This window comes from Cryptomeria japonica, chromosome 5 (genome assembly GCF_030272615.1).
Source record: "Cryptomeria japonica chromosome 5, Sugi_1.0, whole genome shotgun sequence".
In the NCBI taxonomy this organism is placed as follows: domain Eukaryota; kingdom Viridiplantae; phylum Streptophyta; class Pinopsida; order Cupressales; family Cupressaceae; genus Cryptomeria; species Cryptomeria japonica.
Window position 1 is genome coordinate 101,351,596 of NC_081409.1, and position 27,159 is coordinate 101,378,754.

A 27,159-nucleotide genomic window follows, 5' to 3' on the forward strand; every position below is an offset into this window, starting at 1 on the left:
AAAAGACTAGTAAAGGAAAAATAAAATTCCTTTTACAAGTCACAAAAATAACTTGTAATAAAGAAATAAAATCCCTATTACAACTTAAAGTGACTTTATAAAACTTGTAATGGAGGAGAAAATCCCCTACCATAACTTAAAATCACTTAAGTGGAACTTTTTAAATAAATTACAAGTTTATTTAAACTTTATAATTTAAAGTTCACTTGTAATATGTCTAAAAACTTGTTACAATGACTTAAAAAGCCAAAAAGCAACAAGGGGGAAATAAAAAGTAAGTTACAAGTTCTATTTTTCATAAAGTGCACTTGTAATTAATTTAAAATTTCCCTAAAAACACTAAAACAAAGGAAAACATAAAACTTGCAACTTAAGGAAAATTTCCCACCTGCAGTCAGGGAGAAAAAACCTGAAATTGAAAGAAAAACATAGCAAACGAACAAAGAATGCGATGAAATTTGAAATGAGGTTTGAAGATGGATTGAAGATTAGAACAGTCCAGGGGTAAGACGAAATGATGCCTCGGGAAGCATGACATAGAGTAAAATTTTCATTTTTTGACAAAATTTCTATGTAATGGTCCATCATTTTTGAAAACAAAAATGAGGACAACAATTACAGAATTACCTTTGGTGTTTAATGTGTTTGTTACTGTCCATCATGTATGCTATCTTCATTCGTAAAAATAATACAAGGAGCTTTCTCCCAACAGAACTTGTTTGCTGCATATTAAACAAACTTAAAAACATACCTTATTTTAATTATTGTATTTTTCACTGACAAAATGGAATGTCCTAGGCCTGCCATGCCTGGACCACACAATGTTTGGTTTCAGAAATGGGGATAACAAATTGATCTCCTCAAAATGATTTTTTCATAAGAATTGTTTCTATGGTGGTTTGTCTCAAATGAAGTGGGTATGAGTGTGCTCTTGCCTGGTTGATTGTGAACCTTAACTTTCTTTACCAGTGTATCTAGAGATGGTCTTGGCCATGGCTGAACAGTAAGTCCATCAAACTTGGAGACTAAGACTGGGATATCTAGGTTGTTAGGGTAACCTGCCAATAAATGCCCTTGCTGATTACTTTATTATTTTCTGACTTAAAAGAAAATAAGTAGAGAAGATAATCTGGGAAAGAGAGAGTCGTCCCAAATGGAAGTTGCCTGCAAAAGAAAAGGCACAAATGAAATTAGTTCTCAAAATTTTCTTTATTAAAAATACTGGACTATTTATGAAAATACAGCCTAGAATGTTCTCTCTCAACCAAGATTTTACTTTTATGCATCATGGAAATCAACACACTGCACACCAAACTCAGTGTTACAAGACTTAAACCCAGCTGGCTGGGACATGGAAGATGAGGATGCTTTTCTTGCAGAAGTATAATTTACTATGAAAAATCAAAAAACCTATATCTGCTAATTACGAATATAACAATAATGTAAATACAAAGGATATCATTTTCCATTTGCACAAGTCACCTAAAAGAATAGCAAGTGTTTTCTTTTATGTATAGGATCCACTTTGATGGGATCCTATTCAGTGCAATAGAGTTTGCAATGCAGAAATTCAACTATAAGTACAATACTCATTTTTTAAGTAAACCTGCTTCAATATAACTACTACTTCAATGGAAAAGGCATTTGATATAAATAGTCAGGGACCTTAATACGAGGAATAGCTATGAGTTACTATTATTTGTTTTGTTTCAACGTGCAGGATCCTCCTATCATACATCGAGATGTCAAACCAAGCAATATTTTGCTGGATGAACATTTCAATGCTAAATTATCTGACTTTGGTATCTCCAGGACAACACCAGATATAATCAACACTCACGTTTCAACTGCACCAGCTGGCACTCTTGGGTACAAACTTGTCTTCGATTATTGCTTATTTATCGAATGTGTTTCTTTCCACGGCATGATTTCGATTTTAAGTTTGTACTAAAGACCACTAAAATACATGTAAGCAGCATAGTATTGAACAGCCTTCAATTGGCAAATTTGTATGGACAAGTGGAAGAAATTCCATTTGAGAATGCCAGTTGAATGAAGACTTGGAATATAAGTTACTTGTATTATAGATATAATTTCATGAAAATAAAGAAAAACATTTTATGAACTACAAGTATCAAATCCTAGCTAGGATACTTACAAAATTGTCATATTGAAACGGACTTTGAAACATACTTACTCCTGCATACTTATGGTGCAACCTTGAAGAACCAATCAATTCAATTCTATCCCTTTTCTTGCTGAAGTTAAGGAATGGTGTTCTAGAACCTTTCGAGGCTGAAATGTGATGACAGTTGCAAATAATTTTGAATGAATGAAAAAAGTTAGTTTTTTGACACTAAATGATATGTGTAATCTTGCCTATTAGATATGAATGAATATTCTATTGTCTAAAAAATAGTTGTACTCATTTGCACCTTTTGTCTCTAGATTATGTGTCAAATTACTTATTTTCTGTCTTGAGTTTTCTTACAGGTATGTAGACCCACAATATTTTCTGCGGCGTCACTTGGCTCCATCCAGTGATGTATATAGCTATGGAGTAGTTTTACTTGAACTCATTACAGGGCAAAAGGCCATTGATCATAATCACTTAGAAGAAACAAATCTTGTTGAATGGGTAATAGCTTCTATCTTAACTCATAAAAGAACATTATATACTTTTATGTAAAACCTTTTTCCAATATCTTCCTTAAATTTATTCCATTTCAGTCTACAAGTTTTTGCTTCGTTATTCCACTTAAACAATGTTAATGTCTTCTGGAGAATGGTGATTGAGTTTTACTTCGTGAAACGCTAATGACCATACAAGATAGGAAATATAAGAATATGAAATAGATCAATGAATAGATCCCTTTATAAATATGGATTTGGTTTAAAACTTTCAGTTCGCTCGTCTATTTTGTAGTATTGAATTACAATCTCTTGCACTTATACATGCAACATCCAAAGAATGCCCAATTCTGTATGTAAAGGTCAGCATAAAATGTAGTACTTCATAAATAAATGAAAAATAACTAAAAATCCTGATAGAAAGATGACATAATGATAGGTACATGCATAGATGTAAAAATCGGCAAAACATCGCGATGAACTTGGAGTATTTTGGCCTATCGATTTAATCAGCTGAAAATCGTGACAGATTTTTGTTAAAAATCGTGACTTTTGGAGGTAAAAAATTGCAATAAAATAGCAAATTAAACGGTAAAAATTGTGGTTAAAAAAGCGACATGCCATTTTACGATGCAACCCTTTTGTTTTTTCCAAGTGCGGGACTAGCAGGAGCATTTTTCTACGGCTGGATTTTCAATTTATCCTAAACGCACGACGGGAGTAATGATTTCGACGACAACGAGGGCATTTTGTTCCATTTTTCCTCAACGCGCAGACCTACAAAACAGGGTTTTAATCAAAGTTTAAAAACTCGGACTCGACGCGGACTCGGCAAACCAAAAATTTGGACTCGGACTCGTGAAAGACTCGCGAAAGACTCAGCAAGGACTCGGCAAAAAAAAAACCGTAGTTTTACAAAAAAACATAAAGAAATTAATGCATTTAGAGAACATAAGAGCCATAATTGAAACTTTACACGTCATATGATCTACAATCGCGCAATATTTGAAATTTGAAATACTAAATCTAAATACCCATTTTTCTTCAATGCTAATTATGTTGTTATATGGAGCCTAATCAGACTCGGAGGATAAATTTTCACTACTTCCATCTGTGCAGTTTCCCCCTGTATTTTTTGACGGGGGTTTGGGGGCAACGCCCTATTGACGTGTCTAAAATTGCTGAACTTGCGACTTCATCCGGCCAACGCAGAATAGAATAAACTCGCTGAGTATCCTATCCTCTCTTGAGATAAGGAAATCCCTAATGCTGTTTTTTGTTTGATCAAAGGGGACAACCTCAAGGTTTCGTTTGTCAGGCCTTGACTGTGGGATTACTCAGTGGTTTGATGTGTTTTGCTGGAAACACAAGGGGACTTACGACTTGCAACAAGCTGGTCTGCTGTGATTCTCGAATTACGTAATAAAGAGAAAAAGGAAAGGGTTAGGAGATCTGAAACCAACAACACGGGTGTGTGGGTAGACGGATTCAACATAACCAATTCCTGCTTGGCCAGAATAGCTCACAACCTTGCAGGAACGGTGCAATCTTCAAAGGGACTTAGAAGATTTTCAAACTGGAGATGCACGGCTAAGCACCCAATTCTGGCGCAGCTCAGACGGACACCTGCAATTGAACTAAGCACAATTAAAGGCTCAGGTTAACCATACAAAAGGATACACAATCAGTATATCCTCAATGGTATGAGCCTGAATCTATCAAATACTTGCACACCCAAAATAGAAAGATATATCTAAAATGCTGAAAGAAACCATGCAAACAGGATGAAAACAAGACAATAAACACCAAATCAATGTTTATAAATTGATTTCAGCTGCCTATTACAACAAGTTCTGCAGCATCTCTATGCTACTGCTTAAAATCTAACCTATTCTAACTCTAAAATCTAACTCTCACCAGAGTCTAACTATTTTACAAAAATCTCTAACTATCTAACCCTTTACAAAAGAAAGGCCTCTGCCTTTTATAGTTTTACAATTTTGAACCAAAGGCTAGGATTAATTGCATCCAAGGGGCCTGATCTGCCTTCCAAAAACTAGCAGCCTTAACCCATGCCCATTAAATTCTCACTCATCCATTCAACCACAATTTCAACTACCTGCCACTATTTGGCTTCAATTTGAGTCTATCCGGTAGTTGGACATAACTGTCCACAACTAACTTGTTTCCCCTTTCTTTCAAAATATCTGAGTGGGGCCTACAAGCAGTATTACAATAAAACAATTTCAGCTTTTTAGCAATTGAATTCCTGGAATTAAATCCAGCTGTGTGCTTTTTCTCGAGAAGGCATAAATTTGCAGCATTCAGATTGTTCTTTGGTCTTTGGTCCCGGTGGTGGACTTCATCTTTGTTCAGCGGCACAGTTCCCAATGTTTGGTTGCTCTCGCGCTCCTGCAGCGCGTTCCCACATCTTTTTTCTTTTTTAGTCTTCAGCACGTGGCCTTGATTGCGATCCTTCTTCGATTTGCGTTTCAGGTCTTTCTCCTGGTTCTGTAATGACATCCTACGACCTGCGAACGATCAATTTCATTTCAATAAATCAATTTGAAAAATTAATTAATTTAATTTAACAAATATTAAAACTTAACGCCTGGAGGGTAATTTGAAAATTTCCCAAGTTTTAATGCTTTTACTCCTTCCGCGAATTTAGTTGTTCCTGGCAATTTCGAGCAAGAGGGGTGTTCAGAAAGTTTTAAAAACTTTGACATTTTCACCCCTTTATGGTGAATTTCGGGATTTTGGGCACTTTTGCAAACTTTGGGATTTTGGAGTGTTTTGCCAACTTTCACTTTTTAACATTTTGGCTAAAAGGTCCGAATTTGGGCATTTGGGGCTTTTTTGCCAACTTTTCGCTTTTCGGATTTTCACTTAAAGGTCCAAATTCAGCCCTTTGGGCACTTTTGCCAACTTTTCACTTTTTAGATTTTCACTTAAAGGTCCAAATTCGGCCCTTTGGGCACTTTTGCCAACTTTCACTTTTTAACATTTTGGCTAAAAGGTCCGAATTTGGCCATTTGGGGCATTTTTGCCAACTTTGGCACTTTCCATTCTTTATCTCCTTTGTATCCCTTGGCGAAAATCGGCATTTCAACGTCATTGCAGGCCTTAACTCTTCCTTCACATTTAGGCGATTTTGCGAGAATTGGGGAGTTTTAAGTTCGCAATATGGCCTAGAGGCCGAATTTGGTTTTAGCGGCACTTGACCCTTCATATCCCCTTCCTCTTCCGCAAGGACAAAAAGGCACAAACTGGGGGGTCCCTGTCCAAGACGGGGATGGGTGTGCGATTCGCATAACACGCCCACAAGTTGGGGTCAAGGGGCATCGCGCCTTGCGGGGTCAAGGGGCAGCGCCCCGCGAGGCCAAAAATACTTTTATTATTTTATATAGGCGTCGGGTGTTATTTTTCTATTGGCAAAAAAACCCTTCATGAGATATTTCACTCCCTCAATTACGCCAAATGAAGGCAAAAACATAAAAAAAAACTCACTTTTAAAGCTTGCATGATGTTTTTTTCTGGGTCGTGCGAGTCTTTCAGATGGACTCGCCAAGACTCGCCTCGTGAGTCCTTGGCGAGTTGACTCGCGGCTCCCATGGACTCGCGAGTCCGTGGCGAGTCCACGAGTTTTAAAACTATGGTTTTAATACTTTCACAGTGAATGGGGCAATATGTTATTGTGTTCTATAAAGTTAGTGTATGTGTTTTTTTAGAATATTTTAAGAGATAATATATTTTCAAATGTTTGATAATTTTGCCGATTTATTGCCGATTCCTGATTTTTTTTAAATTTTTGGCCAAAAGATTTATTGTCGATTAAGAGTTTTTCATCTTTGGGTACATGAATGCAAGTTTTTTAGGGTCAAATTGTGTATAAGATTGTTTGGGCATTTAAATGAGGTCATCAGTACATTAAATGCCATAAAGGCAGGTTGCTATCTATTCAAGAACATTATAAAATAGTAATTATGTTTTACCATGCTGATATTAGAATTAGGATATGATCAATCTGTAGGAAAGAGGATTGAGTTTTGTAGTTTTATCTCTAATCTCAGTCAGGCAATTTTTTTTGAAAAGTGTATGAGTATCTTAAACCTTTTGCTTAACTTTAAATTTAGACTAATCTTGATTTTTAATGGGGTTATGCACAATTATGGAGGTTGTATTTTATTAATAATCCTGCTGATGTGTTTTTATGACACTTCGAACACAGGAATAAAATACTAAGTATTCTATCCTCTCTTGAACAAGGAAACTGTTGACGTGGCTAAAGTCGCATCGCTGCAACTCTATCCGGCCAACGCAAAATAGAATGTTCTCGCCGAGTATCCTATCTTCTCTTGTATAAGGAAGCCCTAATGCTCTTTTTAATCGATCAAAGGGGACAACCTCAAGGTTCCAAATGTCAGTTCTTGACTGCGGGATAACTCAACGGTCGATGTGTTTTGCTAGGAGCACAGGGGGCCTTACGTTTTGCAACAAGCTGGTCAGTATCTAATTCTTGAACTAGGAAATAAAAGCAAAAGAGAAGGGTTTAGGGATCCTAAGGATAGCGATAAGAATGACTACTGTAGCAGGTAGACATATTTCCATTAATAGATTCTTGTTTCGCCAGAGACACCCTCATGACAAGACAAGAACAGTGCAATCTCCAAGGGATGAAGGATTTTCAGACTGGAAACACTCACTTAGGCACCCAATTCTGGCACAGCCTAAGACGAACACTTGTCGTTGAACTAAGCACAGTTTGGGTTCAAACTAACCATGCACGGTGACCTACAATCAGCCAGCCCCCAATGGTATGAACCTGCAATGCATCAAATACCCCTCCACATTTTGCCATTAAAATCATGAAACTCTAATTCTAACTAGCTAAAAGAAACCATGCAAACAGAAGAAAACAAAGATAACAAACAACATATTTCAATGTTCATATATTTGTTTCAGCTGCCATTACAGCAATTTCAGTAGCATTTCTATGCTACTTCTAACTACTAAATTCTAACTAGAATCTAACTATCTAAACCTAAAAATCTAACCCTTTACAAAAGAAAGGCCCCTGCCTTTTATAGATTTTGCAAATTGAATCGACAGCCAAGATTGACTGCATCCAAGGGCTGCAATCTGCCTTCCAGAAGCTAGCAACTTTAACCCATGCCTACTCAATTCTCAGTTATCCCTTCAACCACATTTCCGACTACCTACAACTGTTTGGCTTTACTTCGGTCCACCTGGTAGTTGGGGATAACTGACTTGTGTCCCCTCATTTTAAATTCATTAGGTGGGGCCCACAGACAACTATCTTTTACAATAAACAATTCAGTTTTCAGAAATTGAACTTTTGGAATTAAATTCAGCAGTGTATCGTTTTGGGAATGCACATTTTGTAGCATTATGTGTTCTTCACTTCGGTCTTACAGGTTCAAGTGGTGGCGTGCTTCCCCGTGCTTCATTTTACGTTCTATGGTGCGTTCTGAATTTTCTTCTCTAGCTTCCAATGCTTGGCTTCAATCTTGTGTTAAGTTGTCACTTTAGCTCCTCCCGATGTCGTTTTCCTGCGAACAATCAATTTCACCTTTAATCAATCAATTTGAAAAATTAATTAAATTAATTTGACAAATATTAAATTTTATTTAACGTCTGGCTTTGTCTTGGTGGAGTTCGGGCTTGAGAAGCTCTTTGTGAAATGTATCTTTTAAATGTCTCTCCTCAAACATGAAATTCGATCCTTTGTCTTGATTCGCTCTCCAACTTAGATGAAATTCAGGCCTGAGAGGTGAACTGCAAGATGTTAAGTTCAAGCCTTTTAAGAAGCATATCCAATTTCGAACGCTTCACCTAAAATGTGAGATTTTGGCTTTCCATTTTAACACCACCCTTGTGATATTTTGTGTGATTTTACCTTTTTTAATCACCTAAGTCCTGGAATTTCGAGCATACTGGGGGGTTTTGAGAGATTTACTTTTTAGGTTTAACCCCCCTATGGCAATTTCGGGTTCAATAGGTGAAATGAGAGATGATCTTTAACTTATGTTTATTTGCTCTCCTGACTTTTCGGCCCTTGGAGCTAGAATGAGAGATGTTTCTTGTTAGATAATTGATTAATCCCAAAGACACTGAGAGGGGTTGGGGGGGGGGGGGGGGTGAATCAGTGTCAGACCAGTTAATGAAAGATTTAAACTTATTTGCAACTTTGTAACTGAGATTAATATGCCGGTAAGCAAACAATAATGCAGCAAAGAGAAATAAAGGAATCAGCATCAATGCACACCATAACACAAAAATTTTGGTGAGGAAACCCGGTAAGGTAAAAACCTCGGTGGGATTTGTGACCCACAATATTTACTCACTGGCCATATGAATAAATATTACTTAGTACAAAAGGGGGCCTACACATGCAGGAAGGCCAACTGCCTAGAGCTCACTACTCAACAACAAAAGTGGAGTCTCACTGACTACAACATCACACTAATGTAAACATAAAATGAACTCTTACAACTTGCATCAAAATGCTGGATGTGTTCGCTGTTATGCTTTGTCTGATACCGGTTCTGCCTCTGCCAAAAACCCTAGCCGGTATGCTGTCAAATGATTCTGCTTAGACAGAATAGTCTTCGCTTTGCTCTGCTTCTTATTCGCTCCAAAATAAACACATCAAAATGCATATACAACTATTCGCTATCATATCCTATCTTATTTCATATTACCGCTTACTTCTTTCTAAATGACCTGCAAGAACTCATAAATATATGAGTCTTTACAATACAACATGTCGGCCAGACAATTATAATTTACATTACAATTTATTTCGCATAAACAATATTTATTGACAAGTCGGCCTGAAATGCCAGTATAATCTTTTGCCGGTGTAAACTGGATGCCAGTGTGAATAAGCCTTGTTGTATTTGCCGATGCCGGTGGGTGAAGTCTATGGCCAGTTGATCCTGTGGAACCTTGTTGCCATCAATGACAACATCCACCTTTCTCATCTGAGTGTATAATGCCAACATTTCTAAGTTTATAAAATGTCTTCGCCTTCACTTTCGACCGACTCCGGCGTCTTGAGAGACTTGATTTCATGTTTTACTTGCTCTCAAAGTCGAGTTTCGGGCCTCTCAACGTTTTTGGGAGAAATTTTAAAACACCTAGCTCCTTTGAGTTTTCGGACTTGCAAGGTGACTGGAGAGATTCGTTTAAGTCAAACTCTTACCTTGGTTTTCAAACTTCAGGCGGGATCTACATTTTGAGAGACGTTTTGGACTTTACACTCCATTTGTCGTGCTTTGAAATTTTCTGGCGAAGTAGCTAAAATGTGAGATTCTTTTAAGTTGAAAATGGTCTAACTTAAAGCCTCGGGCCAAATGGATGATTTGAGAGTTGCTGAAATCATTTTGAATTTCATTTTACGAAACTCGCGACTTGTTTGATTCCTCACTTCACCCTATTTACACTCTGCAACTTCGGCCACATTCAATGGAAGATGCCACTCAAGATATGCCGCTTAGATGTGTTGTCCTCAATTTTTGATTTCAAAAATTGGACTATCACATGGAAATTTTTGTTAAAAAATGAAAATTTTTACTCTATGGCATGCTTCCCAAGGCATAAATTCACCCCATCCTTGGATTGGATCGATCGTTGATCCATCCCCAAGCTACGTTTCAAATTTCGTGTGTTTCAAGTCCGTTTGCTATGTTTTTGCTTCAATGTAGGGGAATTTTTCGATGATTACCAGTAACTAGTAATTTGTTTTTCAAAACCCCCTTGAAGCTTTTAGTCTTGTAGGGGAATTTTTCTCCAATTGCAAGTTTTTGGAAAACTGGTAAAAAGGGTTTTAAAACCCCCTTTACTAGTAGAATGACTTTTAAGTATTTTGTAAAACTTGTAAATGGGTTTTGAAAACCCCTTTACATGTTTTTATGACTTAAAGTTATTTTTATTTTTATTTTTTATTTTTAAATAGAACTTGTAAATGGGATTTTAAAATCCCTTTGCATGTTTTAAGTAAAATCACTTGTAAAGGGAATTCTATTTCCCTATTACAAGTAATTTAACTTGTAATTCCTTTTCTAAAACCCGAAATTTGCCTTAAGAGGCAAAAATATGAACATTTTGAAAACTTCTTGTTTCATTCCTAAAACCCGAAATTTCTCCCATGCCTTTGCAAACTGATTTGGGTTCCAATTTTTTGGAGGAAAGATAGGGATTCCTTCCAAATGTGGATTTGCTGCAACTTTGAAGGATTCAAACCCTTGTTCTACGCATCTATCAAATTGATTTTCGCCATTTGTCTTCTTCAACGTTTTTTTCTGAATCTTGCATTCATGCCATTTGCCATGGTTTGGAGGTTCGAATCTACCCATTCCTAACGCGTTTTTGATTCAATCATAAATGCGTTGGATTCCAAACTTCATTCAAGCTATTTTATGCGCATTTTTGGTAATCGATTTGCCAAAAGGGCCATATAAACCAGTCACATTTTTTGCAAGTTTCGCACCTTTCTCATTCAAGGTATGCTTTCAATCCTAAATCGTTTTTGCTTTCTCTTGTATTTAATGATGAATCAAATCATTTTCGAACTACTTCCTTGGCATTTTTCATGGCATTTTTATTGCAAATCGGTTTTTCTTTGGTCACCATGCATGGCTAAGTTTCTTCCTTTGTTTAAATTCTATTTAAAGGGTTTCATCTTCCATGTTTGGTTGATTCTACAAGTTTGGATCTCTCCTCATCTTTGCAAGGTAATTTTTATTTTTGTATTTCTTTCTTGTTTCTTTCCTTGCATTTTCTTGTTTAAGTTTTAGTTTTGTTCATGTTCATATTGGGTTTATGAGAGGAAATTCCCCATTTTACAAAGAAATTTGTAAAGTAAAAGTTGTTCTTTCCCTTTGGAAATTCTCCTTCTTTACTTGCATTCGGGTTTTAAATACCCGATTGCAAGTAAGAGGAAAATTTTTGTTCTTCTCTTTTTGGACAAAGACTTAACCTTCTTTAGTCCAAAAATCAAGTTTCAATGACGAAGAAATCAAGTTCTTCCCAATTTCGGGTTTTGTAATCCGGATTGCAAGTTGAAAGTTCTTCCCATTTTGGCATGACAAAGTTCCAAGTGATCTTCCGGAAATTCATTTTTACCTATCCGCTCCCAATTCCCTCATCCATACTTATCATCTTCGTCATTTCCCGCATGCCTAAATACCTTTTTTTCGTCAATTCCTTCGATTTTCAGTTTGTAAATAAGTTTGCATTTGGATTTAGAAAACTAATTGCAAATGTGTTCTTCCCAACTTCCAAACTGAAAATTCATTCTCCTTCCATTTATTCATGCTTCGTGTTTTGCAAGTATAATTGCATTCGGAATTTAAAACCCGATTGCACGTTTGTACTTCCCTCTTGTGTACTTGCAAAACATGTTTCAAAACCCGAAATAAGTCAAAAGCTTGTTTTTCCACCTCTTATATTTCCTCTCAGAAAGCCAAAATACGAAAGTTGAACTTTCCCATTTGGAGGAGTGAAAATGTCTAAAGATACTAACTTTGATGTTGCCTTGATACTCTTGGATTTACATTGCAGCATTCCCAGTTGTTTCCAGATGATAGATGTATCATCATCTCCCACTCCAAAAAAGATGAAATACAGGTATGATAAATACCAAAATGAAGTTCCGCAGTCACAGATTTCCTCCTCCCTTGATCATATCAAGGATACTGAGATAGGGCATGTTGACATGTCCGAATTCATACAAAGGATTGAAGATCTGAAGGAGGGTGATATGCAACGGTTGCTGGACAGCCATATCCATCATGCCGCATTCTTTCAAGTTGCTGCCCTAGAACCGGAATTTATTCTAGCATGTGCTCATCATTTTGACAAAGAGACACGAGTTATTAAAAATGATGATGGAGAAGTGATCATTCACCTGGATGCAGAAACTATAGAGAGCGTTTTCAAAATACCTTCTGAAACCATTTATATAGAGATCTCCAAGCAAAGTGCAGCTGGATACTTTGCCAAAAGGGAGAAAGACTGTAAGCGTCATATCAACAAATGGATTCATGAACCTCGCACTGCGCTTACCAGATGGGCAAAGTTATCTTGATCTGATTTCAAGAATGAGATTGGTGATACTGTTACTCTTCTTAGCTGTATGATGGGATTGGTGCATTCCAATGTTTTTGAACCCTGGATGTACCAATTGATTATGTTAATAAGGCAGTCTCAGCACATCTATTGGGGTGAGATCATCAGTGATGCTTTGTGTGAGCAACTTGCAGTCGTCTCTACTACCTTCACCTTCTACATGAATTCATATCTCGTGTATATTGCTGCGTCACTTAGACATTTCCCAGGTCTTTCCACCAAGGGTGACCGCATGCTTGTACTGGTTTGGGAATACTATGATCAGTTGCCTCTAAGATCAAGTAGGTCTCATTTCAGAGGGGTTCAGGACGCTTTCTTTGGTCATTATTTGTGTCAATTTGACAAGAACCTGAAGAACAAAAGAGTCTCAGATGAAACATGGGAAAAGGTGAAAGAATATGGTTGTTTGTTTCTCCAATTTCCAACTTTTACCTACATGAGAGTTAGATGTTATGGCGGGCAGCCTTACATGCTCCCACGATACCCAACAGATAAGATTATTCTCATGGAATTGGGAAGGCAGATCATGGCTGTGCATACACATCAGTCAGTTAAGCACAAGGTTGGCATGGGTATTTCTTCCAACAACCCATTGAAGATTGGTCAATATTCTCTAATGACTTCAATCAAGGCCAGGGCTATGGAGACTGAGTTGTAGGAAATTAGACTCAAAAGATTCAAACCTAGAGCTGATTCCGATTATCGAGGCATGAAGGAGAAGATCAAGAAGACCTTCATCCATGTACACCGGATAGAAGATATCTGGGTTGATCTCCGTACCGAAAAGGAGACTCGCAAGATGGATTACTGCTGACTGACTACAGAACAGATTGTGGATCTAAACCTCGTGAACATGCCACAAGGTATGATTGATGATGGCAACATTCTTGATCCTGAGTTTGTCAATCAGAATGTTGATGAGGCTCCACTTCCTTCTATCCACTGGTCCCATAAGGAAGGCACTTCTATCTTGGATAGATTTCAGTCAGTTCTTGCCAATACCAATATCTGGCTTAAGAAGAATTCTGTCAAGCTCATTAAGATTAAGGTTGGGACAGAAGATGATTCTATAGGTCCTCTTGGGTGGAAATCTGAAATTCAACTAGACAACAAAGAAGGTGCATCCTCTTCTAGTACGAGGATTAAATTGCGAGTCAGCCGTGCAATGGTGCTTCCTCCTCAGGAAATAACAGTTCAAGGCAAGGAGAAGCCACAGTTGGAAATTCATGTGATTGATCCTGAAGCTTCAGAGGAAGAAACTCAATCTGATAATGCTCCTCAGTCGCTTTCTACAGAGTCCCCACATAATTCTCTTTCTTCACTTCCTATTGAGGTACCCATGTTTCCTCCTGTGATAGATGTGAGCTTTCAGTCTGCCCCTTCAGTTTCAGAATCTCCGCAGAACGTCCTTCCACTTTCAGCAGCAGAACCATCTCAAGGCCATCCTCAGGAAAATTTGTTGAATATCTTTTTGGAAGATCCTTCATATGTACCTGTGTCTGATATTGATACTTCTATGACCTGTTTTGATGAGTTCATGACATCTTCATCACATCCTGTCGTCACTCAGCAGACTATGGTGGCTATCTAGACGGACACTTCTCCCAAGATCACCACAGTTATTCAAACAGAAACTGCTTCTCCCTCTATGCCAAAATCAGAGTTAATGGCTTTACCTCCATGGCTCAGTTCCTTCACTGCAAAGAGGAAGAAGCAGGTGATCTCACCTGATCCCTTTGACTACCAACAGTTGAAACAATCAAAACCTAAAGCTATTAAGAGGGCAAAGACAGTTTCAAGGGTGACCGTAGATGAAAATCGGATGAGAGTGGCAGAAATTGTTGAACCAATATCAGATAAACCAGTTGAAGAAATGCAAGCGGCTGATTATCGGATCACCAAAGTTCAACTGGGTAAGCAGACTCATGAGGTTGTCAAGCAAGATGCTCAACAAACAGTGGCTACATTGGTACAACGGTATGATGAGGTGTTGACCAAGAAAGATCAACTGGAAGTAGAGAATCAAAGACTCATGGCAGCCATCCAAAGTATTACTCAACCTTCAAGTGGAGAAGGCCAAGTACCTATTTCTTCCAGGGTCAGCGAACCAATCCAAGGTATCGAGAGAGCCGCCCAAAAGGTTCAAGCCTTAGACACCTGGGTTGATCAACTGCATGACTTATGTTCACAAGTCATAAGACAGGTATTTGAAACAATGGTTAAATTGGAGATCATCGAAGATAAGTTGAATCAAATCTTGGGTGCTTTCAAACTAAATTTGGAGAAGGTTGAGGGAAATTTAGTTTCTTGGCGAAAGATGCCTCAACATCAGTTGGGCGTTCTTCAGGTGCATGACGTAATTCCTTCCGGAGTCACGTACATTGAATATGAGGAACTTCTGGAGAACAAATCTCTTGTTCTCAAATCACTCATTGAAGAAATTGATGAAACCTTAAAGTTGTGTGAAGCAGTCTTTCAAGATGTTACCTCCCGTTGTAAAAAGGCATCCTGCGACATTTTAAATTCTCAGTCGCTTCCATTCAAATATTGATTAAGTATCAAACTGAGTTGCAGGAGATCCGATCAGCATTGGAAAAGGGCAATTCCACGCTATGCCAATGCCATGATGTCATCGTAAAGACTAGGGTGGTGGCTATGAACACTCATGAACCAGATCCTGATGAATTGCAGAAAGTTATTCAGAAGTTCGAATTGTTCATATCTTCAAGAGTTGCAACTTAAGTGTTTTTAACACTTGTTGTAAAATTTTAAAATTGTAATTTCAGAATTGTAGTTTCCCTTTCGGCAAGTTTACTAGTAAAAAGCATTTTTTTTATTGCAAGTTGTCATCACTTGCATTTTTGTAATTACTTGTAAGGCAACTACAAGTTGTGTCTGATTAGGACTGTAGTTGGAATAAGTCTTAGTTAGTTATTGAAGTCATAATTAGTCGTTGAATAGGTCTTGGTGGTTGAGGGAATTTCTCAAGTTAGTTAGGATCCTCCCACCTTTTTCTCAAGGCTCCTCTCCTATAAATAGAAGAGAGGGTCCTTTGTAATCTTTTTCTTTTGGGAAAGCAAGCAAAAACTCTACCAAATTTACGGCAAGAAGTCTTTGAGCTTATGTATGTGAATTGAAGGTTTTGAAGAATAATAAAGAAGGATTACTCAAGTTTTGAGTCTTTGAGCTACAAGTTTGAGTTTGATTCTTTTTATTTATTCTATGCAAAGTGTTTCTAAAGGAGATTAGTCCAATCTGATTTGAAATCTTTGAGCTGCAAGTAGAGAAGATTAATTAAAATAGGTAATCTCTAGAAGGAGCAACAAGTCTTTGAGCTTGCGTCTATTCTTGAGGAAAAATTATTGTTTGATAAGAAATAGCAGCAAGTCTTTGAGCTTGCATTAGTTCTTGTCTTTGTGTTAAAAGAATAAATTATTCCAATCTTTGAGCTGTCGTCTTTTATTCATTGTAAAATTTAGTATAGCAAAGGGTAGAAAGGACTTCCAATAGTCAAGTCTTTGAGCTTGATATTGTTGTCCCGTCCCGAAGGAAGTGACAGAAGTCTTTGCGCTTTCAGGAAACTTCATTTCCTTTCTCTCATTTTACTTAAAAGTGGTTACTACTGTTCATATTCAATCGCTATCCTTTTCTGTGAAGAGAAAAGGATACTGTCTTTCTTGAAGAAAGAAGGAAGACTGCTGTACCATCCTGTTTTTATTTCAGTTTTAGTTAGATAGGGGGAGCCTTCCCTTAATTAGGAGAGTATTTACTCGTGTGTTGTGGTTGAAACCACAATTTTGTATATTTCCCCAAGTGTACAAAATTTTCAACCAACAAGATGTCCCCTCTCTAATATTAATGTTTGGTTGCCATCAACTATACACTTGACTTAGGGCACATATTTTGAGCGACCTTCTTCACTCATGAACTCGCGATTGGTTTTCAAGTAATATCATTCTTCTTTACCTCGGCTATTTCCCTTCTACTGTGCGATTTTGGTTTTGAAGGTGTTTTCGGTCAAATGAAATGAAAGCGTGAACTAGGATGCTTTGCGCTTTTCGGCCCTAGAGGTGTTTTGAGCGATTTGAAAAAAACTTGAGTATTCTAATTAGAATGCGAAATTACACCAAACTCAACCATTCAAGAGAGGATGCGTGACTTTACTTGTTTGTTCTCTTTGCTTACTGAACTCAGGAATTGCCACTAAAATGTGTGATCTCTTTATTGCCTTCTCACTTTATGAAATTTGAGATTTTTCGACAAAGGTGTGACTTAGGTTTTTCAGCCCTCTAAATTTCGGGTCATTGTAGATTTTGTGTGATTTTGTAGGTCTCTGTGTTTTTCGGCCCTAGAGGCCAATTTGAGAGTTTTAAGTGGTTTTCCGGCCTAAATGACTAGAATGTGCGATTTTCAAACTTTTGGCTCACTACATTTTGAGAGATTTTCGCCAAAACCACCCTTTGCAAGAAATTCGGGCCTTTGGGAGGAATTGCATGATTTGAGATTGCTTTCTCGGCCATTTAGAAGAAGACTCATGATTTCATCTTTGTCGCCTTACTTGGGTTACAAAAAATTTGGGCATTTGGGCTTCTTTGAGTGACTTTTAACTTTATTTAAATGCCCCCCTCTTTTATTGATTTCGGGCTTTAGGAGGCATTTGTAGAGGTCAGGTTTGAAAGTGCAGCTATGATTTACCTTGCTTAAATGCCTCCCTCTCCTTTTCTCTGATCAGTGGGGGTCCCCTGTCACGGACGGGGTGTGTGTGCAAGACGCACAACAAATGGCGACTCGACTGGGAAATGTTCCTAAACATTTCAAGGATGACTATCCGGATTGAACCCCAAAATCTCTGGTATATACCCCACAAAACAACCCAAATGACAAAGACAGATTCATGGCAAAAATGAGGTTGCAAATTGAATCAGGTCACCAACCTTGAAAATCGGATGTGTGCAGTGAAGTTCATTCCAGCTTAGTGAAAGTTGAAATATCATTGTTCAATCAAGACAAGTTATGCAAAGCGACTCTAACTTCAAAAGCAACCTGGATATTGCCTCGTTGCTAGCGAGCGTCTATAGCCCCGGCGAGGTTATCGCTTGTAAGCCCATAGAGATTGCTTTGTTTTCGGTAGATATATTTTTGAATATCGGCAGAGGTGTCTATACTCCCAAAGCCAAGCATTTTTGATATTTCTTTGCTTCTCAATTTCTGTTGTTTTGATTTTTTCTTTTTCACTTTGGCTGGTAAGCAATGAAGCCTACGTGGGATTGAGCGTTATAGTGGTCGCTGAAGCAGAGCTTCAAATTTTTACTTGCATTGACTTCCCTTTGATAAAACGACACACTTAAGCGATTTTAAGCGTTTAAATGTACGGTGATCCCAATGTTGGCGACAAGACGTAGTAAGCAACTAAATTTTTAGAATGACTAAGCCTTAAACCAAATAAGTTGAATACGGGGGCAAGTGTCAATTAGGTGCTCTACCAAAGTTGTCATTCAAGAAATGAGCCGAGAAAAACTTCCTGACTTCGTACACGAATGCTAGGAAAAGAAAACAAACCCCTTGCAAAACTGACAAGGAGACAGCCCCTTCCGAAAGGACACCTACACTATGGAAAGCAAACTAAACTAAGGCGGAAAACAGGGAAACTAAACTAAAAAAAACAGAAAACAAAATTACTCTAAAACGGAAAAGAAAAATCTAAACTAACTATATACAAGGCGAGACTGACTGTACAAAATGTGGACTATATGCATGCGTTCCCGACCCAGGATGATTTCTTAGTACATGCAACACTAACAAGGCAGTGGGAACAGTTCTCAGTTTGGCTTGTTTGTCTTTGAATTCTGAAAAGAAAATTTTCAGTTGGCCATTCTTGGGTTTAACCAGGACATCGAGAAAAATTATCGTTGGGGTAGTTCGTTAAACCCATGGTTAACCCATTTACAAGTTGTTTCCCGACATATTCAAAATCAAATTGCAAACTTTCAAAATTAATAACAGGAGGGAAAGAAACAACCTGGCATGTTTCTGAGTCATGTGGAGTGTCATGCGGTGGGTGGTCTTGAGTTGCCTCAAGAGGTTGCAACTGGTGGTGCAGCATCCCGCTCACGTCCGGCGTATGCATATCAACATCAGATTCTTTGTCGGGTAGCGCAGGTTGAAAATTGATCTCGAAACTGAACTTGAACTCAGGAAAGAGGGGTGCATCATCTGTTGGTGCATCTTCAAATTGTATGAACAATGCAACTTTATGCACTCCTGTCAGCACATCTTCAAACAGTAGGGACTCTTCGATTGATTGGTTCTCAAAAACATCCTCGACGAACTCTTAGACTGCATCGTCCATTAGTGGGGCTGCTGCAAACTGCTCTTCAGCTCTATCTTCATCAAGTTCAGGGACAACACATTCATCTTCTGTCACATCTTCCTTTGGCACAAGGACAGCAAAATCATTTGCTGCCATAGTCTGATTGACTGGTTCATTTTGGTCAGCACCTGGCAACTCCATCCTTTCATCATCGAGGAGTGTGGCGCTGCGTTGATCTTGAGATCTGTTGTACTCGCTTGCAGCAAGGTAGGCACTCCACACTTTGCTGGTGATGGACTCCTTTGGATATTTCGACAGTTCATATTGGGCTTTAACTTGACTGACCGCCTCCATGCATAGTGAGCAGGTGAATTCTGAGTGTGGGATGCGGTGAATTCTGCACCACCAAGGTGACAGCATGCTCTCCAAGTATAATTCCTTTTTGAGACCAAACTGGTTCTCAATCCGGTCCTTAAATCGTGTAAACTCATCAGTGTTGGATAGAGGATTAGGGATATCCGGCTGCGTGAACTCCTTCGGTTTGGGGATATCCCAGAAAAATATTTGTCCCTGCAGTGCTAACTCGACCCTTGACAGAAATGTCAAACAGTTCAACTCCTTGTGGTCTCTTGTACCATGAATTCTGCAATGACCTGCAGATGCGAATTCAGACAATTGCCTGGGATATAGCTGCAAACTCAGCCTTTGCTGGATTTGGAAAATGTTGGACTACGAGCGGTCTTCATGAAGCAGTTGACCATACATACTGACTCGGAATTTTTTGTAATTTCAGACTTTTCTAATTTTTTTGGTTGTTCTGGTTTTACAAGGATCTTGCATATCCCAAATATAACATTTAAATTGGCCCATTAGATTTAACTTGCTGCAAGGAACCTGACAGGGGCCCTCCTTCTAGCGCCAATTTTGTTGACACGTCTAAAGTCATATTGCTACAACCTGTCCTCATTGATCAACTAAAACAACATTAGGGATTTCCTTATCTCAAGAGAGGATAGGATACTCAACATTCTATTCTACATTGGCCGGAGGGAGTTGTAGCAATACGACTTTAGACACGTCAACAAAAACCTGATATGCTAAATGATATGATCAAATAAGATAACCCCAAGGTTCCTATAGTCAAGTATTGACATTGGAATTGGATGAAATGATGTGATATGCTTGTGTCACAAAGGGACTTAAGTTTATGAATTATAGGTGAAACTTGCAAACTAACTTTTCTCAAACAAAAGACAAAAGGGAAAGGGTTTAGAGAATCTATGCTAATCCTAAGAACAATGATAATAATAGATTGTGCTTTGATAGACAAACTCCTTCAAACCAACCTTTGTATCATCATGATAACAACAACTACACAAAACACAAAACTGATGTGATCTCCTAAGGTAGTGAATGATTTTCATTATTGCAAATATTCATACAAATACCCAATACTGGTGCAACTCGAACAAATATCCACAATCAAACTTAGCCACATAACAAGGTTCAGGATAGCTTTACAGTGTAGCTTACAATCAGCAAACCACGGAAAGTATGAACCAAGGAACTCATCACATATCATCGCATTTCTCCATTAAAATCAGTGCTTTAACTAAACTTAAAGAAGTGGGAACCATGCAACATGTTGAAATATAACACAAAATATACCATATCTTCAATGAAAGTAGTATGTTTATTCCATGAAGCCTTGGCAACAATCTCCATTTTCCTTTCTACTCTACTTCAATTGTTCTATTCTATTAACTTCTAATTCTGTTAACCTTTACAAATGAGAACAGTAAGCCTTATATAGCTTCTCAATTACAAATGAATGGCTCTGATTGATTTGAAATCAATGGCCAAGATTACAAGATGAAACCCTAATTAGGGTTAGTTATAACTAACTCCTCTTTGACCAATAAGATCAGTACAACATTTTGGATACATGTCCTTTTTAGAATTCAGATCAATGGGAAATGAGGTTAAATATATTGTGTTGTCCTCATTTTTGGATTTTCAAAAATGTGACAACCCCTACAAATTTTTGCTTAAAATGCATCATTTTTGTCTCCAAGGCACGTTTTACAAGGTGCAAAACTCACATTTGTTAGTGTCAAATCATCGGGGGTTGTCTTTGCCATCGTCATCCAAGTTTTCATGAGTTTTGGCCTTCATTTTCCTAGCTTTTTGTGCAATTTCGGGTTTAAGAGTAGTCACTGCAAGTTGGAGATTTTACTCTTAATGCATGCTTTTCGAGGCAAAATTCTTGCTCCTGTCTAAACTAGACTAATCTTCGATTGATCTTTGATCCATGTTTCAAATTTTATCGTGTTTCGAGTTCGTTTGCTATGTCTTTTCTTCCACTAGTACATTTGGAGCGGTTTTCTGACGAGCATTTCCAACGAGCTATGGGATTTCTTTTGTTTTATCAAATTAATATGTTTTTCTTTTCAAAAATTACCCCGTGTTCGTTAGAATTCCGACGTGTTAAAATTTCACGTCGGAATTCAGACGAAAAACCGACGAACATTTTCGACTGGCTATGGGATTTCTTTTGCTTTGTCATTTTAATTTTGTTTTTTTTAAAAGTATACCTCGTGTTTTTCGGAATTCAGACGTGTTGAAATTTCACATCGGCATCCTAACGAACACGAATTTTACCTGTTGATTGGCATATGTTGTTTCGATGATTTTCACAGCCTCTTGATTTCTTCTTACTCATTGGGATTACATAAGCCGATGACCTCTCTTTCTGCTGATCGGTGCGAGTTATCCCGCTAGTCTCATCGGGCCTCGGGATAGCTTAAAATGTGTTCAAGCGATGGGCATAATTTCCTCGATGTCTTTTCCCTCGGCGTAGCTCCTCCCAATACGTTATGTCTCCTCAGCATAAGCTTTGACCCTTTATCGTCGTAACCTTTACCGATGCGTTTTACTTTTGCCAGTGTCCAGCGAGATAAGTCTTACGGATAGCATCATCGGCTATCGACAATACAAGATTTCTCCATTGCCGCTAGTGTGCATTCTGCCGTTTGACTTCATTGGTGTATTCCATCCCGATCACATGCTTGTACTTGTGTGTTACCATCGGGTTGACTTTTGCCGATAGTTCAGATTTCATATTTGACGTCGGAATTCCATCGGCATATGTTGGTCCGATGATTTTCACAGCCTCTTGATTTCTTCTTACTCATCGAGATAACATAAGACGATGACCTCTCTTCCTGTTGATCGATGCGAGTTATCCCGCTAGTCTCATCGGGCATCGAGATAGCTTAAAATGTGTTCAGGCGATGGGCATAATTTCCCTGATGTCTTTTCCCTCGGCGTAGCTCCTCTCGATACGTTATGTCTCCTCAGCATAAGCTTTGACCCTTTATCGCCGTAACCTTTGCCGATGCGTTTTACTTTTGCCAATGTCCAGCAGGATAAGTCTTACGAATAGCATCATCGGCTATTGGCAATACAAGATTTCTCCATTGCCGCTAGTGTGCGTTCTGTCGATGGACTTCATCGGTGTATTCTATCCCGATCACATGCTTCTACTTGTGTGTTACCATCCGGTTGACTTTTGCCGATAGTTCAGATTTCATATTTGACGTCAGAATTCTAACGAACACGAGGTATTTTAAAAAAAAACAATAATTATGCACTATCATTATACGAGGCTTAGGGTACGAAAATTGGGAGGAAGTGGGCACAATTGCTACAGATAGATGCTCGACAGCAATTGTACAAGAGGTTGGTCCTTTCGTTCTTGTCATCAAGATTTTTTTGCAAGTTCCTTTGCTTTCCTTGCATTCTCTTGTTCACTTTATTTCTAGCTGTAACCAGCTTTAATTCCTGGTAAATGGCCCCATAGAATAGTAGGGCCTTTGCTTTCATTTTGAATGAATCAGAATTTAATTTCAGTTTGAATGAATTGGAATTTAATTTGAATGAAATGGCCCTACAATTCTATGGCCTTTGCTTTTCGGGTTGGCTAAATCTTTTAAGTTTACTTTGGGTTTTTGCATTTGTCCGAAAAACTTCCATAAAAAGAGGTTCCTAATGCCTCCCTTTATAATAGTAGGGGCATGAGATTGTATTCTGTTTGTATTCCTATAGCAAGAACAAATTGCATGAGATTGTATTCTGTCTGTATTCCTATAGCAAGAATAGATGGGCATATCCCTTGCTTAGATGGCGAACTGTCCAGATCATCTGTATTCCTATAGAAAGAATAGGAACAGTAAGAAGGGGGGGAGCTCGAGCAGAGGGCATAGAAGTGGGTAGCCAAGGCATATAGGTGGGTAGCCTCCGTAGCTTCTTCCCCAGCCGTCCCCTTCCTGTGCAGGGACGAAAAAGTCAGGTGATTTGGAGCTGCCCCTACTGGGGTATCCGCTTTGGCAAAATATGGATCCTCAACCTCCTTAACCTCTCCATTCTGCGGCTGCCAGTTATAAAGACAAGTCGCTTCATAGCTTCTAGAGGGGTCAACAATTCTCTACGATTGTAAACCCTTCCAGCCCTCAAAATAGCCCTTTGTATGGAAGTAGCTTTTCTACGATTATGTAGGATTCTACAGGCAGTTGCTTGTACAATTTTCCCCACTGAAAGGGTCTCTTCATTTTCTCCAGTTAGCAAATAAAATTCCTCATCCTAGGATGGCTCTTTATATGGTGTTCGCCAATCCTTAAATCCATGTATCAATTCAATCTTTATGTCAACAAGAGTTTCCCGCTTTTTATTGGATGTCCGTTGTTCCACATTTCTAGCATACTCATCAATATCAAGGGCCTTTAACACATGGGGATATTTTTTGACATGTTCACCTGCCATTTCTTGTGTTTCCTCATCCATATCATCTATATCCTGTCCTGCATCTTCACAGTATACATCCTCAACCATTTTCTTGGCTAGTTCATATGACTTTGGATGAATTCTAGTATCATCCAATGGATCCATAACATGGTTCCCAGAAGCTGTTTGCTCAGTCCCTCTAACCCTTATAAAACCAGCAGCATTTATAAAGACAAGTCGCTTCATAGCTTCTAGAGGGGTCAACAGTTCTCTGCGACTGTAAACCCTTCCAGCCCTCAAAATAGCCTTTTGTATGGAAGCAATTTTTCTAGGTCCAAGGCCAACTACAAATTGCATTTTTTATTTGTTAGTTGCGTATTTTGTTATGGGTTAATAGAAATCTGGGTATTGTATAGAACTTTAAAAGAATTGATGGAGTAACTGTAACAGCTCCATCAATTTAGTAACTTTATAGAACTTCGTGTATAGAATTGATGGAAACACTCCAACAATTCAGTAACTTTAAAGTGGAATTATGTAATGTCCCCTTCTCGTTGATGTCCTTCAAGTGGTCCATTAGCCTATTCGTGAGACCCGTAGGCTAGGTGGAATGAAGAATGAGGGTCAAGCATTGATGAGGCGAGAACTTACTATTTTTAGTAAGTTAGGGGTTGGCCATTTTGGTGATACTATCCTACTGAGCTCTCCATGCTCTGTCACTGGGCGCAAAGATCATGCTTTTCGGAGCAGTAGTTCATGACTTACTATTTTTAGTAAGTGGCAGTATGGCATATTTCTATTTTTGGCAATGGACGGGGTCTTGATCCTGCAGCAGTTCAGTGGTCTTCTTGGCTCAGCTTCATCCTGGTTTTGACAATAATCAATATTGGAGTCATAAGTGATATAATTAAATATTATTTCCTTATCCTAAGGTTTAATATTTAATTAATTTGATTATTTTTACTACTGATTTATTGGCTTTGGAAATGGCATATAATATCTGCTAAGTGCTAGGCGAATTTTATGTCTAGAAAGGGGCGTCAAATTTATAGTGGAGATATTATTTTATTTCACCTCACATGTTTACTAAGTCAAGTAGTGGTCCTTGACTTACTTGGCGTTATTCCTTGTCAAAGTAGGGTGCCATCCTTGGGTAAAGGAAATGCAAATGAAAAAAGTTAATTTGGGCGAATTTGTGAGCATTTGCATTTGGTTTTGGGGAGTAGAAGTTATAAATAAGAGCCTTGGGCTCCATTTCGTGGCATCAAATGAATTTGCATCGTTATGTTGCCGAATTGGCAATTGAAAATCTGAGCTTCGAAGTGTGGCTTCCTAAATAAGTCTCAGTTTCGTACTTGCAAGATAGTACCTAGCTGTGTCCATGTATTCCCAATGTTGGTGAGTGAGTTGCAGATTGTGGAGTGTTTTATTTGAGATTGGAGTGTTTTCTGGTTGCTGGTCGTGGGACTGTTGAAAGTGTATTCTGCTCACACCTCTTGGCTAGGCGATTCCATCATTCTGGGTACCGGCTCATCCTTCCTTCCTACCACTGGCGATGCATATTGTAAGTTTTTAGCAACTTATTTTGAGTGTGGATTTTTATATTGAAAATCGAACTTCCCAGGTTAGGCGTTGGGTTTTGTGAATGCATTCGGAAGCGTGCAAAATAAATATGGGTGTTTTGATGGCTTTCCTTGGGTTTGTTTTCATTGTAGTGGGTATAGAAATTGTTTAGAACAGATTTTGGGTGAATTGGGTGAGTAATGAGAGAGTTATGAGCGTTTTAGTGAATCCATAAGCTGCTGGTTTTGCAATTCCGGCCTGTAGATTTTGATGTTAGCAGAAATTTCATGTTCTTATTTGAATGTTCAGCATTACTCTCTTCTCACATTATCTTGATTATTGTAAGGTTAAGTAGGAGTACTACTAACCAATTCTGGCTTGTAACTCTCACCCCACTGAAAAGTGGAAGAGGTTGGCTTGCCACCTATTTTCAAGTAAATTGTAATTCAGTCCTCCCACTGCACAAGTGGTCGAGTGATGTCTGATTGTAATAGTCCTCCCGTTGCATAAGCGGTTGAGTTGAGATTGTTTTGTAATTTCAGTCCTCCCGCTGAAATATCGCGGTCGAGTGATTTGTGCCTTTGTGTGTTTCTCTTGGCTGGTTCACCGCCAAGTTTCTTGCATTCCCGCTGGATAAGCGGAAGGAGCTGGCTTGCCGCCCAATATTGTATTCCATTTTTGTCTTTTAGCAGTTTGAGATCTAACGATCCCCTATTCACCGTATGCTCTCACCTTCCCACATTGGGCACTTGGTGATCAGAAAGTGGAAGGGTTGCAATTTTCAGCAAGTTTTCAGTTTATGCTTTTTAAGCTTAACAGGTTATCTGTTGTGGATGATTATTATTGGCCTAAAAACAAAAAAAAAATAACTGAGATATTACAGTGATATCAGAGCTGGTTTTCCTACCAACCTGTGAGTTTTACTAGGTTCAGAAGTCTCCATGAGTGACAGAGACGTTAGATACTACAACCGAGAACAGAAGATACAACAGTTTCAGATTCCGATAGTGCCGGAAGAGGACACATTTTCAGAAGTACTGAGGAACAGAGGGAAGGATTTAGATTCTTCAGACTCAGTGGATTCAATGGCAGACAAGACTACAAAACAGAATGAGGCACCTGATAAGAAGGCTGAGAGACAATTCAATGCCTTGATGAACATGATGTCTCTACTGCTAGCCAAACTTAGCCAAAACGTTGTTGGGACCCCTAACCAACCCAACAATGGACTGGAAGCCAGCAGTTCTAATGCTCCTGTAGGCAATGGAAATGGGAGTAACAATGGGAGCAACAATGGAGGTTCAGCCCCAAGACCTTTACAACCTGTATTTCTGCCAAGAGAAGTACAACAAGCTGAAACAGAAATACCTACAGCTGATGAAATAAGAAACAACTACATGGATTATGCTTCTCTCCCTGGTGAAATTTGAGATATCCTAACTCTGGATCAGTTTATGAATCAGAAAATGAAGAGACGAAGGAGGAATGACTATAAGTTTGCTGCCCCAAGAGATTATCAGCAAGCTCTTGGAAGAGTGACCTTAGCACACTTTGGTGGAAGCACTAAGAGCACAGCTAGAGCATGGGTGCAGAAGTTGGACAATTACTTGTCCTTAAGGCCTATGCCGGAAGAAGATGCAATCAAGTTTGCTACCTTGCACTTGGATGGAGTGGCCCACGAATGGTGGTACCATGCGTTGGTCACCCTTGGTCATAAC

At 38.5% G+C, this 27,159-nt stretch overlaps 1 protein-coding gene across 5 annotated transcripts in view; it reads left to right on the plus strand.

Annotated features, from left to right (window-relative positions):
• Positions 1-27,159, plus strand: part of LOC131067642 (LRR receptor kinase BAK1) — a 277,687-nt gene that overhangs the window by 201,283 nt on the left and 49,245 nt on the right. For all 5 annotated transcript variants that reach the window (XM_058002740.2, XM_058002734.2, XM_058002757.2 and 2 more), the window contains 2 exons: positions 1,721-1,869; positions 2,494-2,638. In XM_058002740.2, coding sequence (XP_057858723.1) covers positions 1,721-1,869; positions 2,494-2,638 — 294 coding nt within the window. The remainder of the gene's footprint in view (positions 1-1,720; positions 1,870-2,493; positions 2,639-27,159) is intronic.